Here is a 20,628-nt window from a genome sequence, read left to right on the forward strand (position 1 = left end):
AGATGTCTTTCAATTACAAATAGTTATTTCAAAGTTATCTTAATACGTTATTCATTGTTTATTTCAAAGTGGCATGTTTGATTTATTGTATGCAGTTTTAAGACGATTTATCATCTTCATCATCATCATCAACCTATATTTATATATGTCCCCACTGCAGAGACATGAGGGCCAAGGGTCAATCGATTATTATTAGGTGTCATTTGATTTTTAACAAACATACATACTTTATTTACATAAAATAATAAAGTAACAATAATATAAGTATACACGTAAAATATAAGGTAACACAGAAGAGTACAAAGGACGTTTTTATTGCTAAGACAGCGATCTCTTCCAGACAAACTAGAAGAATAGCAATGAAAAGTACAATTATTAAAAAATGAAAATATACATAAAAAACAAGCTTTACAATCTGAAGTTCTGTGGAACATTATTAAAATAATGTAAAAAGTCACCTTGCTAATTATGTGATTTTGTTAAACCTTCGCTAACTTTATAAGCCAGACAAAGTAATTTCATCTCTTATCAATATCAATTCCGTGACTCGTTAAGGTTGGAAATTGCGCGTCTGGCCTCGGAAGCCGTTTGCTGATCAATAATTGTACCTTTCCACATAATTTGTTACGCTCTATTAGCATAATTTTATAAAAATATCAATATTGATTGATGAAGTTGTGTTTCCTAGGAATTCAGGTTGTGGAGAACATTTACTATACTTAAAATACAAATCAGACGCATACTTAGTAATTAAAATGCACAAAAAAATCACAATATACCATGTAACATAATTAATATACAATAAATAACATGCACACTTCCAAGAGTTTGATTCCAATAGGTTTCATAAAATTTATTTTATATGCATAAGTGATATAGAAATATACGCATGCAAATGCTACTGTGTTAAGTACGTAAACGTTACGTTAAGAAAAACGGCGACCGGATGAATTGTCCATTTCAAGAAGAATAAATCAAGGAAAAGTGAACAAGTTTCCAATTCTGCATCATGTGAGAATTACCGACATAAATTCCACAGCTTCAACTAGATAATGGAAGTACCACGCCATCCGTATCATATTTAAGAGTAAACAATATTATAAAAGCTCATATTAATACAACCTCGACTATTTCATAGCAGCTAATCTGCGATTATTAAAAGCAATTATATGCACAATCTAAAGAGATTAAGTTGCTTACAACGCACATTTAAAACTGTCCTCAAATATTTTTGGCAACATTGCAGTCGAAGGAGACAAATGTTAATACTCTTTGTCTTTTAATAGTTTTTGTAATGACAAATTTTTAACTCATCAATTCAGTATCGGTAACAGAAAATACTAAGCCTAAATTTAATTTTGTATATAAATTAAAATCACACAATAAAAATATACCTGGTTGTTTACACCTGGCAACCCTAATGTTGATGCAGACTGAGAGGTGGCAACCATTTTGGTTTTCTATTATTTACGTCATATTCTTTAAAACGACACAATTTTTTTAAAACAAAAACTTAACATAACAAACACCTCAACATTCATTTAAAAATCATTTCATAAAAAAAAACATTTACATACACAATCGAGCAGTGCGATATTGTGATGTATGTAAATAATAAGTGTACAAAGTTTGAATGAAATCGGTTCGCGGGAAGTGGGAGAAAAACGGGTGTGAGTTACATACATACATACAAACATACAAGTGAAGCTAATAAAAGCGTGTTAAAAATACGATACCATCAGTGTTCGCAGTGTTTATGGGACGATATAATAATATAACATCAAGTAGATTCCTCCCAATATATAAGTGTATAATCTATGGATTCCTCTTTTACTTGCTCGAAAATAACACCAAAAGCATATTGATGTTTCTTCACTATATAGCATAAGTAAACTGTAGTTTAAAATAACTAAAAAAAAACATTTATATTGCCAATCGAACTAAAAATTTGAAAATAATTTTTGATTACAAAAAGTTTAATATGAAATTAAGTAGAAGATGAAACAATGAATCATAATGAATCACCTCAAAACAAAATTATGATGAAATGTAAGTTATTTACATATTAATTCAGAGTAAAAAGCGTGGCGTATTTAATATAACACAGTAAAATAAATTAAACATTCATTAGGTAAGATAATCTGTAAATACATATATTTGTAACAATTATGTCTGTCATCATATTTTAAAATTTAAAACCTAAGCCACATACGTATGGAAATAAAATTTTTTAATGCGGGTTGGTTGATGCTTATTCAATTTCAAGGGCACAATGAACATGACATGAAAAGGGGACATTATGATGAAACAAATTGTACTCTTAACCTAATGCCGTGAACATTCACACAAAGACACAAGGTTTTTTCGGTGGACGACATTTGTAAATATTTGTTTTTTCATACATGAGCGCAAAAAATCATACATCGCATGAATATTTGCACGCATGTGGGTGACCCGGGTAGCATATTATTATCCCATGGTTTATATTTCCTCTCTTGAATTAAGAAGATTATGTCATCCGCTGTTATTACAATTCAAGATAACGTCAGACTCACGTGACTATAAATTATGCAACACATATTTGATATGAATAAGCATGCGTTTAGTTAGTTCAAATTTGAAGTCATCACAGATAATTTTTCACCACGAAGACATTGCTTTTTTTATTTAATTTTTTCTTATTTATGTGAAAATAAATGCTATCTGGCAATAGTCAACGTTCCAGAACACGCAACAGACGTCGAAAAAAAATCCGTCGTTTTTCGGAATGTCGATAGATTTAGAAGGGATTTATATTAGACTAGAGTCTGGACCATGTCCGGGGCGTGGCATGTACGTGGCCCGGAGTTGGGACGTTACTTACATTTTGTATGAAGCATTTTAAAAATGAATTTGCACGGGACATGTTTCATTAATTAACCTTTAATATGTTTGTTATTGTTTCAATTAAATTTATTCATCACGTACATTCAATGCGTTTATCATAACCTACTTAAACATTTTGATTATTGCGTCATACTAACCAGCGCATCGAGTATGTGATTAGCGGATCCATACATTTAATTAACAACAAAACATGATTCAAACAATACAGCCAGAAAAGTCCGATCGTTATTGTAAGATGTATATCGTTAGTTAAAATATTTTATATTAATTATCGACTTGCTGATTTCTTCAGATCTTATTTATTTTGTTTATTTTTATTTTTCTTCTTGAATCTAAGGTTCCACAGTTAGTTGGTTTTACGATTGTAAGTTCAACAAATTTCTTAGTTTTGCTACAGTGTTTAAAAAAGTTAACTGTGAGGCAAACCTAATACCTAGCAAAGCAATTATATTGACACTAAAATCTCTTGAAGTTCAGAAAGTCGGATTGTAAAAGAACATAGCTTTTTGAGTGACATGAAATTATGAACCGCAATAATTTACTTATTCATTAAATGTATTCGTTGTCTTTTATCTTATAATTATCTAAGATAAAATATAATGATAATGCAAAGAATTAAAAACCCATTATCATTAATTGACTGCATGTTCTAACTCCATATAACTATTTCTCGTTCACATCGAATTAGGTACTTTTGCACAATTTGCATAAAGCTAGTGATTTCTCTATTTATAATGATATATTCGAGAGAAATTTAAATCGATGCCAAATTTATTACCTATAAGTGGTTTCCTAGCGGCGGTAAAAATGGCAAATATTTATCAATAGGACTTATAATATTAAGTTACTTAAACATATTAGTACACGCTAATTGTTTAGTTACTAAGAGAATTATAATTGTATTTTGGGAATCATATTTTATAACGAGTGAATAAATTTGAATTTGAATAAATCAAAGTCAAACATGTCATTGGAAAAATCAGAAAAGCAGTTTAAAAGTTCAATTAAATTGCAAATGGCTGAGTCGTTTAATATTTTGAAAGGACGGAGCTAGTTTTAAAATAATTTAGGGTTTCAGTGTAAGAACTTCTTAGTTCTTCTTTCTTCGTTAGCGAATAAAGAAAATAAGGAAGTGCAATCAATAGCATTATGACAACCATATTAAAACAAATATTGAAAAGGACTCAAGCACATAAGCTTATAGAAATAATAAATAAATACTAAAAACAATTTAATAAAGAGAATGTACGAAGAGTAAACAATTTCACAATTGTGGCAACAGCACCGGCTGTCTGAGCTCTCCTTGCGGTTATCAGAAAGGGGAACCATGCCTTTACAACTTATACACCTAAAGTACTTATAAATATTAAGTAACTGAAGTCCATGCATACAAGCGAATTAAATCTCGAACCTAAACATTGTTCGAATTACATTAGCGGAGAATCACAATTTGAAATTCAACCCGCTTTCGTACCATGATTTAAGGTTGATTTATTCGATGTTATTTATACCATGATGAAATTATGTTTTAATATCGCGGCTGTGTAACTTGTGTTGTATTATATAATAACCAGAAATATATGATCTATCGAACAATGACAGAATTTTTCAAATCGCACCAGTAGTTCCTGAGATTAGTGCGTTCAAACAAACAAACAAAAAAACTCTTCAGCTTTATAATATCAGTATAGATTTATGTGTAAATCAATGGCAATAGTGTAGATGTAGATACATTTAACATTTTTTGCACTGCGCAGATCCATTTACTTATAAAAATAATCTGACACAATAATTTTTGCATCAACTGACTTCAAAAAGTAGGAGTTTAATAATACGCCTTTTTGTGTTTGTTACCTTACAACTTTTTACTGGATGAATCGAGTTTTACGATTCTTTCTTTATTTGATAGCTGGTGCCTCCCATGTGGTCGCATTTAAGTTTGGTCTAATTCTGACAATATGAAGTCGGCTTAGATTTTTGTTAAAAATAATGAACATATAATATTATGCAGTCTGTTGGAAGTTAAATCTACACCCTAAAGCGCAGTAGACGGGGGAAATACGATGCCAATCAGTGTCTAATTCCCAATATACTCAATTTACTCTATGATTTGGGCCAAGAATTACACAACTAGGCAAGTTGGTACCTGCAAAGTGTCCCTGCACCCCAATTTCCACGCTGCTTTAAATTCTAGTGTCGTTGTCATTGCACCAGTTTTGGCGGTGTATCCGAGTAGCTTAATTATTTCAGTTTGTGAATCCTACGTGCCATAATTTCAGCTTATATGGTTAGTGTTCTCTCGGGAAAACTTTATTGGATTGTAATATTTAAATTTAACCTAGATACATTTTTCGCATTTATTTGAAATAAAAACCATACTAATATCATGCAAAAGTACATTAGTGAGTTTGTGATGTCGTGATGTTTTTTTATTATATTATTCGTGAATTACATCAGAACAGACAATAATAAACTGTATTAAATTTTAAGGTTTATCATACGTCTTAGTAGATGTTTTCCTGAAAACAATTACCTAATATTGATTCCATTTCCAATATAAGTGTATACCTGTAATGTATGTCGTCATGTAATAAGTAATTAAACGTTGTATTACTTTTAAAATAGAGCGAACCATATATCTTCAAGACAAATATGTCTTAGTAGGTACATAAACTTATCTTCGGACGCCACAGCCTTCGTCATGTTTAGATTGTATTTTATTCTATTTTATCTACATTCACATCAGCAGAGCTTCATGTAAATTTGGTTACCTGAAACAAAACACGAAATTTATGACCAACATACTAATTAAAAATTAATAAACGCAAGTTGCCGTTAAAATCAAATTAAACACGCGCCCGCAAACGTCATGCATTACTACACGAACAGTGTAAATTGAGCTACTGAAAGGCGATTGAAAACCTTAAACCAAAGTGTTAGAGTTTGTATTACAAAAAAATACAGATCGCGGTTAATTGGTTACTATCAGGTAAAGTACGTCTCCGAGAGCATGCATATCGCCATAGATCGGTATTGCGCGCGCAACTCTTGACACATTCGTACAATAATTTGCTTTTTTTGCATCTTAATAAAATAGTGCAGTGCTTATAGTGACAGTTTATTTTGTGCAAATAACATTGATATTTGGATACTCGCTTACGGTAATTATGTTATATAATAGCACACCTTCCGCATTTAGTGGGCGTATCGTCATATTTTTTCAAGGATATTTCGAAGTAACTGACTGTGATATAATTGGCTATTAGTCATGCCTGTTGAGAATGAAAAATAAGTATCTTCAAATTACAAAACATTGGTTTTCACGGATTTACAACAGCCACTTGGCTATAGGAACTGTTAGATAAACCATCAAATTCATCGACTCGAATAACAAACGATTGAAATGCATTAGAGCCTAACTCCAATATGGCACGTGCGTGAGGGTAGTTTAAGAACTATCTATTCTCATGTGATAATTTTGAGGTTTAATATCACTCATTCCTACATTGCAAAATATTTTTTCCCTTTATTTAAGGAGCTTAGTCAGCAACTGGTTATGTCGTATGCCCACAAAAATATTAATTTAGATACATTTTAGATAGTCTATATAGCTTCCAAGCACCTTTAAAAGATTTGTTTGGCTTTATTTCTAAGAGATAAACGATTCTAACCATTAGGACCAAAACAGTTTACACTTCACAAAGATAGGCAATACGAAACATTATATTTAAATTTTACGAACGTTAAACCAGTATAATATGCAAACGACTTGAATACAATCGAGTTACAATTTTGGTGCTAGTGTCTATAGATAACAGATTCAAAATAAACCTAACTACATCGAAATTGCAGCATTTCAACACTTTCAATAAGTAAATAGTACGAACTATAATAAAAAGCAAAGTTTCTTTCATTTTTTCTAAAACCTACACCATAGGAATACGATTGTCATATCCAGCCCTTTCACAAAACCCGCATCATTTGCAAAGAGCATTGTAATGTCGACAATTCCTACCAGCCGCGGGCGGAGCTAAAACAAGTGCATTTTTATTTCAACCAAAATTTTATAAGGGATATAGTAGACTCTGTTATCTGTGGCAGAGAGTCTGGATTCGATTATACATATTAAATTTATAGTATAACTACAAGGGGTTTTATCCAACTTGTACATATACTTATTTTTTTTATTATACTTATTTAATACTTATTTTTTATATACTTATTTATATCGTGAAATATGAAATGTCAGGTAATATTCTCATTCATTTTCTTTGCTTATGAAACATCTGTTTGTTTAATCTTCATACCTTATCATTGTTCGGATAATCAAACACATACCTACTTTATCGGTACCTTTATTTATTATTGTGGCTATAATAAACAAATGAATATCAATTAGTACATCTGAAGTATAAAAACATTAATACCAAAACATATTAAAATAAAATATCGCATACTACTTACGAACAGAACTAAAGTTTATCGCAAAGCAACGGTAATAATAATTAAAAATGAATCATTTTAATCATTGTTTAAACACAAATAAACGTTACAGTTTTTTATAGCTATTTGATAATGTTCTCTACTGGTCTATCTATCTGTAATTATCTCTTAATTTCGCAGCATTTTTATCTAACTTATTGCGCATATAATTATATTGTTAGGTATACATTTTAAAATACTTATTATATTTGCTTACAAATTTATAATAATGACATGACATCATACAATAATTATTCAAAGTTTTTTAGTTTTATATTAATTATCAAACGGTTACACAATATTTAAATAATCCCTTTCTTTTTTGAAATTTAAACTATTTGTGCCAATTGTTACTTGTTACACTGCATACATTTCTTCACAAAACGGCCCGAAACAATAAGTTAACTATCATATATTGTCTCGCATTTGAAAGAGACATGTTGCTATATGACGATAGCTACTTATATTACGCAATTTTCTACTAATATCACGTAAGATTCCATAACATTGGTAGGTACTATGAAATAGACAATTGTTATATTTTAGGCACTTCATTTTAAAGTATGTTTAAACTGCAATTATTGTTGAATTTAATTGCCATTACTTTTTTTAATTGTAAACAGACACTACAATTTTTGTTTTCCTTCGAATATTATTCACGCAAAAGTTTGGATGAATGGATGTTTGTACTCTTTCACATATAAAGCAAAGAATGGATTTTAATGAAACGTTATAATAGTAAAGCTTATACAGTAGAATAAGACATGATAAATACTTCCTATTGAATTCGGCCGTGGGTGAAACCGCGCGGCGCAGCTAGTCCTATCCTACTTCCTATCTTACTAATATCATAAATGCGAAAGTTTGTAAGGGAGTGTGTGTTTGTTACTCTTTCACGCAAAAACTACTGAACCGATTGCAATGAAATTAGGCACGTAGACAGGTGGAGTAACATATAGGTTTTTATCCCGATATTCCTACGGGATACGGACTTACTCGGCTGAAACCGCGGGGCGCAGCTAGTATAGATATAATTGAACGTATAGATAAGTTCAAATTTATTGATTAAAAAAAATAACAGCACATCTTTATGTAAATACGTACAATGGTACACAAAGGCCAATTAAATTTTCTTTACGATGTATTCTAGTATATTAGTAATATGTTATAAATTGATAATACATCAAACATATTATTTTTCAAACAAATTATTGAATTATAAGTTTATTTCCAAGAGTCAAATACAAAATATACAAGAAGGTAAGCTAAAACCTTACCTTTAACGTTAATAATTGTAGGTTTTTAGTTTTATCGCAACTCACATAAGATTCGTCAAGGAGTGGATTGTTAATCGGACAAGCATATTTTTACGATACTATACAATCGCAAGAGCTTGTTTTTTCCGAAATTTCCATACTTTTTTTAACATTAAAAATGTTAAATATCGAATTCTTATAAATATAGAACACAAATCTTGGTAGCAAATATAACACACTAACGGTGCGCCTCAGCTTCACCCATAGTACATTTTTATTTCCATAAGAACTTTCCTTATGCCTTAACAAAAATAAAAATAAAATAGCCGAATTGGTCGAGCCGATTCATTTTTATTTTTATAGATATTACAATTAGTTACGCTTATATTGTGTTCTATTTTGAGCTAGCTATTGTTGTATTCTTAGTGTGGTCCTATTTAATAATATCAAATTCAACAAACAAGTATAATTTATAGGTATTATTTAAAAAATGCTATCAGCTGCTATATCTCTCTCTCAAAATGAAAATGCAAAGTGATGCATGTAGAAAAAAATAACATACGGACAAAAGTTTACTCTAGTACATATATCTACATATTATCATTTAATACTATAAAGAAGAAGAACTTATATTTTTGTTTCTTTATTTATTTGCTTGTAATGAATAAGAAACTATTGAACCGATTTTAAAAATTCTTTCACCATTAGAAAGCTGCATCTTCGCTGAGTGACATAGGCTATATATGTACCACGGGTAATCCCGGGCGAAGTGCTATTATAAGCCAATTCAGAAATATAAAATTTTGATATACATATCTATTTCTGTTACAGAATGATTTGATAACATGTCGTTATCCCACAGCCGACAACAATTCCTGGCATATGAAACTCATGGTGATCCTAACATTCATTATGGACGGAAGGGCGGTATATTTATTTCGACGTGCATATGCATTGGTCTTGTTATATGTGCAGTATTGGTAGCTGCACTTGTTGGAATTATAGTATACTACATCACTTATTTTAAGGTAAACAAAACTTAATATTATGGTAGGTAAATAGAGTGGGATATTCCAAAAAGGTGCTTAGATATTTTTTTCACACCTTAAGGTACAAACTTTTTCTTTTATATTTTTTATGAAATGACCGTAGGTTTCTTAAATCTCAAATGCGCTGTAGCTATTACAAAAAATTTAATATAAACCCTCAAAAACAGATGCTTTTATAAAGCCCGTACAAATATTATAAGGTTCACTAGTGATTGATATTTAAATATTTTCAGTTTTGCTACTGAATAGTATACACGCTAAACTTATCAATGAACTAAATGATAACAAAACTGATATTCATAGCTATTACGTATGTAACAATACAAAATCAAAATCACGTAAGTGGCCTTTGACATGAAGATAAAGTATTAGATATGTCAAATTAGATACGTCATGTTTCTGCAATCTATAGTATGCCAATTGTCAACTGTCACTAAAATCAAAATCCAGTAGTGGACTTGTTGTCGTTTTGACAACAACGTCTTATAAAATTAGATAGTTGAAGTACGTTTATATCAACGTTTATACAAATGAGTACAATCAAACAGTACATTCACATCTAATAATTAAAATATTTTACGCCTAATTGATAACTTTCTTATTGCATTTAAATATGACCTACCATCTCAACAGATAATACTCACTATTTATAATTTATTTTACTGTTTATGTGTAACTTAAGTGTAAAAATATAAAAAAAAAAACTTTTAATTTAATTAATTTAGTTAACTGTGATATTACTTAATATTAACAAGATGTGGCCAAATACAATTTTAATTATAAGTTTAATTTTGGTGATGGATTGTTATAGTAAAACAGTAAGTGATTATAATTTTGACAAAAAAATATAATCTTTAAATAAAATTACATTAATTGCAGACTCCATTAAATCATAGAAATAATTTTTATTTAATAAACTATAAAATTCTATGAGTGCTAAATAATAAAAATTACCTAGCTAATAAAGTAGCTACTAATATAATATTACTATGTATGAATGTTACAAAAAATATACTATTTGAATTATTAATTAATGAGGAAAATTTATTGTTAAATGCTTTTAGCAGGGAATTTCCATAATTATGGTTGTATCATCTTTAAAATATTTTCAATTCTATATAATTCACAAACAAACAACTGTCATATGTTTTAGTAATCTAATATAAATTATAAAATGTTTTAGAATATCTGGGTGACAGAGCAGTTAAAATTTATATAACAAATTTCAGATTTCACAAAATTCAGGACATGATTTTTGGGATGAAACGGAACCATTTGGTCAAAGCACTGCTGTGGCAGCCGACTTGAGACTTCCTAAATCAGTCCAGCCGAGCTTTTATAGATTGAAGTTAAAAGCTGATTTAGAAAAATCTAAATTCACTGGGGATATCTACATAACCATAAAAGCTAATGAAAAAGTCAAAGAAATCATATTGCATTCAAAGGGCCTTATTATTGACAAAAATGCTACATTGACAGAACAAATATATGAGAATGTACAAACAATACAGTCAAGTAAAGTGAAACGGCAAGTTAACGAAAGCTCAATAGAATCAACATCACAAAACACTACAAATAATGATGTCACAGAATTTCCAATGTTAAATAGCACTTTAGAATCAGAGCCTGCTACAATATCTCCTGTAAATACTCAAGTAATCCACAGCAATGTACGAAACATAAAAATAATATCAATAACTGAAAGCACTGGTGATAGGCTCGTTTTAGCATTAGCATCTGCTCTTGTGCCAGATATAGATTACACTCTAAAGCTGTCGTTTGAAGGAAACATAAGTAATTCATTGACTGGATTTTATAAAAGCACTTACAAAGACTCCAATAATGAGATACGGTAAATGCTTATTTTTAAATATGTAGCTTTCAATTGAAGAATAAAATTATTAAACATAATTAATTTGGTATTTTTTCTTAACAGAGAAATGGGTGTTACTCAATTTGAACCAACCTCAGCCAGAGCTGCATTCCCTTGCTTTGACGAACCTGCATTTAAAGCTAAATTTGAGATCAGTATTGCACACCCACAGAATATGTCTGTACTATCCAACATGAAAATTTCCACGGAAGAATCAGTGTGAGTAACTGTCAATTTATGTATATATATATATATATATATTTTTGTTTATGTCTATATACAGTCGGAAATGGAGCTAGTGGGACGCCTGATGGTAAGCGTTACCATGAACATTTGGAGAGGCATAAGGTCCATTGCAGACCTTAAGCCTCTACAAATGGATTGCCGACTTTTCGGATGGGATTAAGAAAGGATTAGCGATAGGAATAAAGGAAAGGATATATACACTCTGGAATACTGTATTTACATCATGAGCTATATTTTAGCTGAATGAGCGTTTTAGGTCTTTGAGCGTAACGTATCTATATACCTATCTGGATATACTTAAACTACTAAATGTGTTTTGAAATAGGTTTGCAGGACTTGCTTTAATTGATATTGGATTCAAATCAATGCATTCAAGGCATACCAATTAAAATTGTTCTGTAATATTGTTCAACTTTAAGTTTAGTTTTATATCCGCAACTGATTGCTATGTTTAAACACACCGTATGCCGCTTATCATGACGCATATTTCCTTTGACCGTACTACTTACTACTTTGATATTGTTAACTTCAATAGTTACAGTAGTGGGTATTGTTTTATAAATGTATTTGAATATACTTGGAACTTTTCTAAATTAATTATTCCCGTCAGTTCTACTATCTGCTTTGTCCTAATGCAAAATTCATAGCTGACCCGGCAAACGCTGTTCTGTCTTATTCTTATCATTTAGGGTTATAAAAAATAGATGTTGGCTAATTCTCAGACACAAAATTTCATTTGAATCGCTCCACCCGTTTCGGAGTAGTAAGGCAACTAACATTGTGACACGAGAATTTTATATAATATAAGAAGATTTTACGCTGGGACCTAGAAGTATAAAAGTATTTATTACATTTTCTGAAAAAAAAAATACTATAACAAATTGGTTTATTTCAGACCAGGTGAACCCAACTGGCAATGGACTCATTTTGAAAGATCGGTAGACATGTCGACTTATTTAGTCGCATATGTGCTTTGCGATTTTAAATACCTGGAAACAAGTTACACAGCAAGGGATAATATAACGAAAACCATACGAGTATGGACCCAACCAGCATTTATATCGAAAGCTAATTATGCGTTAAATATCACGCCCAAATTGCTAGCCTTCTATGAAGATGTTTTTGGAGTTCCCTATGCACTGGATAAGATCGATTTGATAGCGATACCTGATTTTTCCAGTGGTGCAATGGAGAATTGGGGATTGGTTACATTCAGGTAAGTTTTTCTTTTTTATTTAAAGGGTAATTTATATTTCATACTAGCTGCACCCGGCAAACGCTGTTCTGCCTTACTCTTATCTTTTAGGGGTATGAAAAATAGATGTTGGCCGATTCTCATAGATAGCGGATACGCACAAAAAATTTCATCAAAATCGGTCAAGCCGTTTCAGAGGAGTTTGGCAACGAAAACTGTGACACGAGAATTTTATATATTTCATATATATCTTTTCATCTTTATTCGGTGATGATAACACCACCTGATACTCCCAGTTTATTCATCTATTTAGTTTAGGTCGAGACAGATTTCTAAATCTCAATCTCAGATGGAGAAGCACAACTGGATAGATTTTATGTTAATTGTAAACTTATTATTATTTTCACAGAGAAACTACCCTCCTGTTTGATGAAAAAGAGGGAGTTCCGGGTGAAAAACGCGGCGTAGCTATCGATGTAGCTCACGAGTTGGCTCACCAATGGTTTGGCAACCTGGTCACCATGAAGTGGTGGACCGATCTATGGCTGAATGAGGGCTTTGCGACATATGTGGAGTATATTGGTGTCAATCATGTGAGTTATACTGCAATACTTTAATTAAAATAATAAAATTCCATATAAATAATTTTCTTTTATATTTTATAAATACACAGTAGTTGCGTATTCACGCATCTGAGTGCGTTTAGTCTATGACTAAGCATTTGTGTGATATTCCTCATAGTTTCGGATTTCGGGCCGTTTCGGGTACCACGCATTGAAAAATTAACTGTGTGTATTTGACCTTCATCCACGTGGACGGATTTTTTCTTTATTCATGAATACATCGAAACAAAACAAATACTTTATTAAGTACCGATATAGAAGAGTTTTTACGAAAGCATATTATGGGTATTTAAAGAGTCATTTTCTACGTATCCTAAATATCGTATACCTAAAACATTTTCCTTCTTAGATTGAACCAGAATGGAACATGTTTGTCACATTAACTCGCGACAAAATGACACTGCTACGTTCCGATTCTTTAAAAAACACCTCGCCAGTGTCGCGCAAAGTCATAGACGCATCAGAAATATCGCAGAAGTTCGACGAAATATCTTATACAAAGGGAGCTAATCTTATACGAATGCTTAATAATACTATTTCTGAAGAACTATTTTTGAAAGGCTTAGCCATATATTTGGATACGTGGTGAGTAATATCTCTTATAACTGTAAAGTTACATTTTAAAAAGATGTGTGGGTGGTCTTTTCTCTATAGAAAACTCTCGTCTGATTTCTCAATGAATATTGATTATAAAGCAATGATTTTTCAAGAATAATTATCAACTTCTATGCTCATATTATGGTACTTTATTTTAATATAAAAAGCTCTAAAAAAAATACTCGAAATCACCATGAGGCAAATTTTACAAGTAGTATCTGTCAACTATAATAAAATTGTCTGCTTAAACATCAATTATCACTTTTTATTTCACTAAACATCCAAATTTCGAGATGGGGAGCGTTAAAAAGAATATTTAAGTTCTGTCATTGTATTATATAACTAGGTGAAAATTTTATACATTTACAATCCCATAATTTAATATTCACTCCGTTCAAATGTAGCTTGTTATGTAAGATATTGTTTAAAATTAAAGTATCATTGTTCATGTAATAGGAAATACCGAAATGCTGAGGAGAACGACTTGTGGAAGGCCATGTCTCAAGCGACTCGAAGCACGGATTCTCTCAAGGATGTGTCTATAGTATCCTTTATGAACTCCTGGACAAGACAGGCTGGATACCCAGTTGTTAACGTAAAACGGGATTATGCAACTGGTAATGTTGTGTTTGAACAGGTGAGTGATTTAGTTCCTATAGATGAGGTAAAAATTATGAAGAGAGATCCGTGGTTAGGGTTTCTTGCTATGGAATAAGTATGGAAAAGTTAGGATGGTTACACACGGACGGTTGATTGTTATAATTTCAAGCAAAACCTACAACACTAATTGAGGGGATTTTTTTACAAGATAGCATGTATGACCATCATAAAATATAACTGTGTACAAATTATTGTACTGAGGCACTAAAATTGCAATGGGCCATTAAGGCCCTTTCATTTTTCCGTTTCAGAACTTTTCAATCTAAATATATGCAATATTTGATATTCCGTATCAGTAACTATGTTTAACCTTGCAGCGACTATTCTGCAGTAGCCCGAGTCCATACACGAACATGGAGAAACAAATATGGCAGATACCCATCAGCTATACCACTACGGATGTGCCACACGAGCAATGGTCGTTAACGCCCAAACTATGGCTGAAAGAGCGAAGTGTGACTGAGAAATTGAATTTGAAGAGCGATCATGCGATTTACGTAAATGTTGGCGCAATCGGTGAGTCAGTTAGTTGTTTAAAATAATATATAAAACAGCCCCCTAATTGTGCTCAATTTTTAACATGAAAGGATATCCTTTATAAACGAAGTTCATTCATTCGTGCCTCATTTTTGACTTAGTTAAAAAAGTCTATCAATTGGAAGGTTATGTTTCTTTTAATTTTTTTTGAATCGACTTCAAAAAATTGAGGAGTTCATTAATTCTACTTTGTTTTTTGAGTTTTTCACCTCGTAACTTTATTCTGGGTGAACCGATTTTAATGAATCTTATTTTATTTGAAATTTGGTACCTCCTGTATGGTCCTATATTGGTCTAATTCTGGCGATTTGAATGCGATTTAGTTTTTTGTTATAAATAAATTGTAACTTACCTGATTTGTTTTTGTTAGGCTACTACCTAGTTAACTACGATCAAAAGAATTGGGAGCTTCTTAGTCAAGCACTTAAAAGTGGGGCCATAGACGATCCCATAACGAAAGCACAGCTAATAGATGATTCGTTTAACCTCGCTAAAACGAACCGCTTAGAATACAGTTACGCGCTCGGTTTAACCAGCTGCGTAGTAAATGGGGAGGATTCGAAAATAGTGTGGGAAATGCTGTTGGACAATATGTCATTCTTGAAACATAACCTTAAGTCTACTTCTGGGTACTTATATTTTCAGGTGAGTGTTTTTTTTATTTACGTTTGAACAAGTTTTTATGTATATATTTAGTTATATCCAACACATAAACTGGTGTACGTGTACCGTAGCTTTCGAAGAAGTATTGACAAAATAATCCTACTTATATTAAAATGGATGTGTTTGTTACTCAGTTACGCGAAAACCATTTAATGGATTTTGATGATACTCAGCAGTAGTATAGTTTATGATCCAATAATAACACATGAGACATAGAAATATTTCGGCACACAATAATAAAATACAAAAGCGGAATATTTGATTATTTATTGTTATACATAATACAGCCAATGTCAGAAATGTCTGTCTGTATGTTTTTACACTTTTCCCTTTCAGGACTACATGAGGCTGCTATTAGCGAAACAATTAGAGAAACTGAATTACGGTCTTAGCAAGCCCGCAGACGACAACGAAGCTCTTCTAGTGGAAAACCTATTACTCTGGGAATGTATGGTGGAGGGACCAAGATGTTTGCACTGGGCTAAAGCCGAATTCCGCAAGTGGATGGAGCAAACGGACGTTAACGATAATCCGTGAGTGTTTTCTACTACTACTAAAGTATACTGTCTAACTACTTAAGTATACTGAGCACTTCATTTTCTTAGTGAAATGAACTATGCTTAAAGTTTTTGTTTGCACATTAAAAGACACTATAAAAGGTTTGTAATTAAACTATCTGGATACTTTATTCATATATTCTTAGATTTGATATTTAATCACACTTAAAACATTGCAGTTAGCCGAAACTTTTTCATGAATATTAATAATATTATAAGAGTGCTTTTGAAGTCAAGTTTTTACATTTGTCACTTCACTTCATAGTATAAAGCAAAGTCGCTTTCAACGCTGTCCCTATGTAGGTACATAAAATAAATTTTTAAAACTAAATTACGGATATTGATGGTTTTTTTTAATAGAGTGATTCAAGAAGAAAGTTTATTATATGTATAATAATATCTATTAAACTACTTCAAATTTAACCCGTTACGAAGCCGCTGGCAAAAGCTTGTTTGTTTATATTTGTTAATAGCACCCAGAACTCTCTTTTAAAATTCTCTAATCAAACGTGTATCTACAATATTGTTATAAAAAATAAAAATTTGAATATTGTTTGTTTGTAATGGATAAACTCAAAAACTACTACACCGATTTTAAAAATTCTTTCACCGTTAAAAAGCTGCAACTTCGCTGAGTGACATAGGCTATACATGTACCACGGGCGAAGCCGGGGCGAACTGCTAGTCATAAATAAAGTTTTATTTCTTTAATTTCAGAATACCGAGCTACCTCCGTTCGCTGGTGTACAATGTTGCAATAAAATATGGTGGTCGGGAAGAGTTTGAGTTCTTGTGGAATATATTCCAGAATTCCACCGATCCTACTGTTAAGACTCTCATCATAAGCAATCTGCCCAGTACGAGGGAAGCGTCGCTTATCACCTTGTAAGTGTAGTCATTAATTTTGCGCAAAACAAAACATATTTTCTCAAATACTGATATGATAAATTTTGAGTTTTATTTTATTGTTCTTTTTGGATAGATTTTCACATCTTTTCTTCATTATTCACTATCTGTTTGCCCCGGCGTCGCGCTTGGTAGAAATACACGTAACATACAAATCCTTTCTCTTTATAATATAAATAAAAAAAAATCTAATAATCATGACTAAATACTGCCTATGAATTTTTTATGTTAGTCAAATTTTCCCCAAATTTTTCTTGATTTTATTTTTGTTATCGAATCCATTTTTTTCCAGTTTACTCGAAAAGAGTTTAACCGACATTCCCAAGCAATATGCGGCCTTAGCTTGGAGCACTGATGTTCCAGCAAGCACTAGGCTAGCGCAGAACTTCCTCATCAATAACTTCGATAGAGTCTATCAAGTATTCACTAATCTGGACTCGTTTACATTCCCAAACATTTTGAACATGGTCTTTGGATTCATATCGGATACAGATGAGCTGGATAAGGTAGGATTTTAAACATTTAGTAACTGAAAATTTAATTGCCGGTTCCACAACATCTAATGTATGAAATACTACGAGTAATCTTTGAATATTATCGTCTAAAAGTGTCAAACAGGCTATCAGACATTATCAGCAATTGGCGAAACTGGTCTTAAGTATTTTGTCCATAAGGATATATATGTAACACTAGCTGCGCCGCGCGGTTTCACCCGCGTAAGTCTGTATGCCGTAGGAATATCGGAATAAAAATTTGCCTATATGTTATTCCAGTTGTCCAGCTGTCTACGTACCAAATTTCATGGCAATCGGTTCAGTAGTTTTTGCGTGAAGGAGTAACAAACACACACACATCCTTACAAACTTATAATATTAGTAGGAGTAGGAAGAAAATGTTGAATTAAAAAACGTTAGTTAGATTTAGCCACCAATAGGTACCAAAATTATAAACAATGCTTTGGATAACTTATAACATATTCATCAGTAACTAGAAGAGTATAAAGAAAAGCATCTGACTACAACGTAGTTTTATACACCGCTAATTAATATAATTTAACACTGTATGTGAAATCTATCACTATTATCAAATAAAAATGCGAGTCGGATATTGAGTCTTAATTGTTATTTATAGTTATTATATTACTATTAAATAAAAAGCTATATAACCAACCTAACCGATTAATATGGCAATTTTTTATTTCGAGGAGAAGCCGGGGCAACTGGCTAGTCTTTATAATTGTAACCTGTTAAATATTGTTTTAGTTGAAGAGATTCGCACTACAACACAAAGAGAAACTATTGCCAATGTCGCAAACGCTACAAAAGATTGTGGACAGCGCAAACCTTAGAATTACTTGGATTAGAAAATACTCCCTGGGTATTAATGAATGGTTTAAGAATTACATGCAAGGTAAGAATATACAATATTAATTAAAATCGTTAGAAGTTCGAATTTCGCGCTAAATCACTAAAATTTTTCTTTTGCAATTTGAAATATTTCTAACCTGGAAAACTCCGTTCGTAAAATCGATGTATCGTGAATAGAGTCATAAGAATTTAACTTTAATTTATTGCCTTTAATTTATAGAACACACGCAACAAAATACAACAACGGTCGAACCTGAGTGGACACAGAATATAACAATCAGTATATCAGACAGCAACACTACTGCCTCCAGTCGGTAGAGAAACTTAGGCCATAAATAATATTTATAGATTTGTCTTGTACTCCATAGAAAATGTGTGTAAGGTCTATGTGTTATTTTTTTACGCTATGAATAATGAAATGTGAACAAACGATATTATTTCTTTTTTAATAGAGGCTTAAAAAATATTACTTACATTTATAAAATTGAGAAAAATTAAATACTTTAATTGCATTATCTGTGGAGTACATCTTAAATGTATTTAATTTATACGATAAAATATTTTGATTGGCAACCCACCCCTTATGGTAAGATGTCTTCATGATATAAATTTAAGTGTAAAAGACAAATCGCGTCTATGCGATACCTACTTATCTTCTAAATACCTACATTTAAAATCTAATCTTTCTTATACTTAGAATCTCTTACATTTTTTAATTGTGTCTGTTTATAACAATTAGATTATTGCAAATTTTACTATTCATAATATCTTAGTCAACAAGTTTCCTTATGTTTCTATATGTTTTTTAACATTCTCAGGTTAATTCTATGTTACATGAATGTGTAACGTAACCTGATGAATAAATTGTGATATTATAATACAATCAATAAAAAACAAAACAATGAAGATGTTTAAACAATTTTTTAAGCAGATTTATGATAAACCTTGTGTTTTTTGATGTGTTGTGTAGCTGTCTTTCTACAGAATAAAATGATATGAATTTGATATAAAATAGTAAGGAAAAGTTTATATAGTATTATTCTTTACATTTATTAAATGATTGGAGAATACCTTAAGATGTTTTGTTTAAGTCTTATAGATTCGTTGCATTTAAACTCGATATGTTAGCCGTCCCTTACACCAAAGCTATGTTCAAGAAAGTAGATTTAAACAGATATATTTTTAAGTATATTGTTCTGTAGATTAAATTTTATTTAATTCTTAATACATGGTTTTTATAATCCTTTTTTTAAATACTTTTTTGCTGCCCAATTGTTTGATTACAAAATAAGTTATTTATTATAAAAAAAATGTTCACAATATTTTTTAACGACATGATATATTTGTCCACATCACAAAACAATTATGCCCATGTGCTCGTGCTACACGGAATAATCATAATATTAAATGAAATACTAGAAAAATGTTACTTGAGCACGGAAATCAATCGAAAAATAAAATATTTTCATTCGATTTTATGCCCTATATCATGCCAATAACGGCATGATATTACCTACATAACATGTATTATAATTATATTATGATTGCCTTAATTGATTAATGTGTTCTAATAAAGAAAATGTAGTTACAATGAAAATTTGTTTTATTCACTTACATATACAGAAGCGTCTCATGAATTGGGAATTCCTCTACTTCTCATGTATTTTATTAAACCAACCATTACAAGAAAACTTTTAAATTTATGTTCGAGGTGCGCGCTTTTTTCCTATG

General features: G+C 31.2%; 1 protein-coding gene across 2 annotated transcripts; it reads left to right on the forward strand.

The window, feature by feature from the left end:
- The first annotated feature begins 5,912 nt into the window (after positions 1-5,912).
- Positions 5,913-20,494, forward strand: LOC119840456 (aminopeptidase N-like). Of its 2 annotated transcripts, XM_038367080.1 has the most exons (15): positions 5,913-6,047; positions 9,456-9,652; positions 10,903-11,525; positions 11,610-11,765; positions 12,688-13,008; positions 13,397-13,580; positions 13,960-14,195; positions 14,664-14,844; positions 15,185-15,383; positions 15,775-16,049; positions 16,404-16,600; positions 17,342-17,509; positions 17,823-18,036; positions 18,793-18,940; positions 19,118-20,494. In XM_038367080.1, the coding sequence occupies exons 2-15, from the start codon at positions 9,470-9,472 to the stop codon at positions 19,213-19,215; spliced, it is 3,183 nt and encodes a 1,060-aa protein (XP_038223008.1). In that variant the 5' UTR covers positions 5,913-6,047; positions 9,456-9,469; the 3' UTR covers positions 19,216-20,494. The 2 variants fall into 2 exon arrangements, with proteins under 2 accessions (XP_038223008.1, XP_038223009.1); XM_038367081.1 differs by lacking the exons at positions 5,913-6,047; positions 9,456-9,652 and adding an exon at positions 10,356-10,491.
- The last annotated feature ends 134 nt before the right edge of the window (positions 20,495-20,628 follow it).

The sequence above is a fragment of the Zerene cesonia genome, chromosome 6 (genome assembly GCF_012273895.1).
Source record: "Zerene cesonia ecotype Mississippi chromosome 6, Zerene_cesonia_1.1, whole genome shotgun sequence".
Taxonomy (NCBI): domain Eukaryota; kingdom Metazoa; phylum Arthropoda; class Insecta; order Lepidoptera; family Pieridae; genus Zerene; species Zerene cesonia.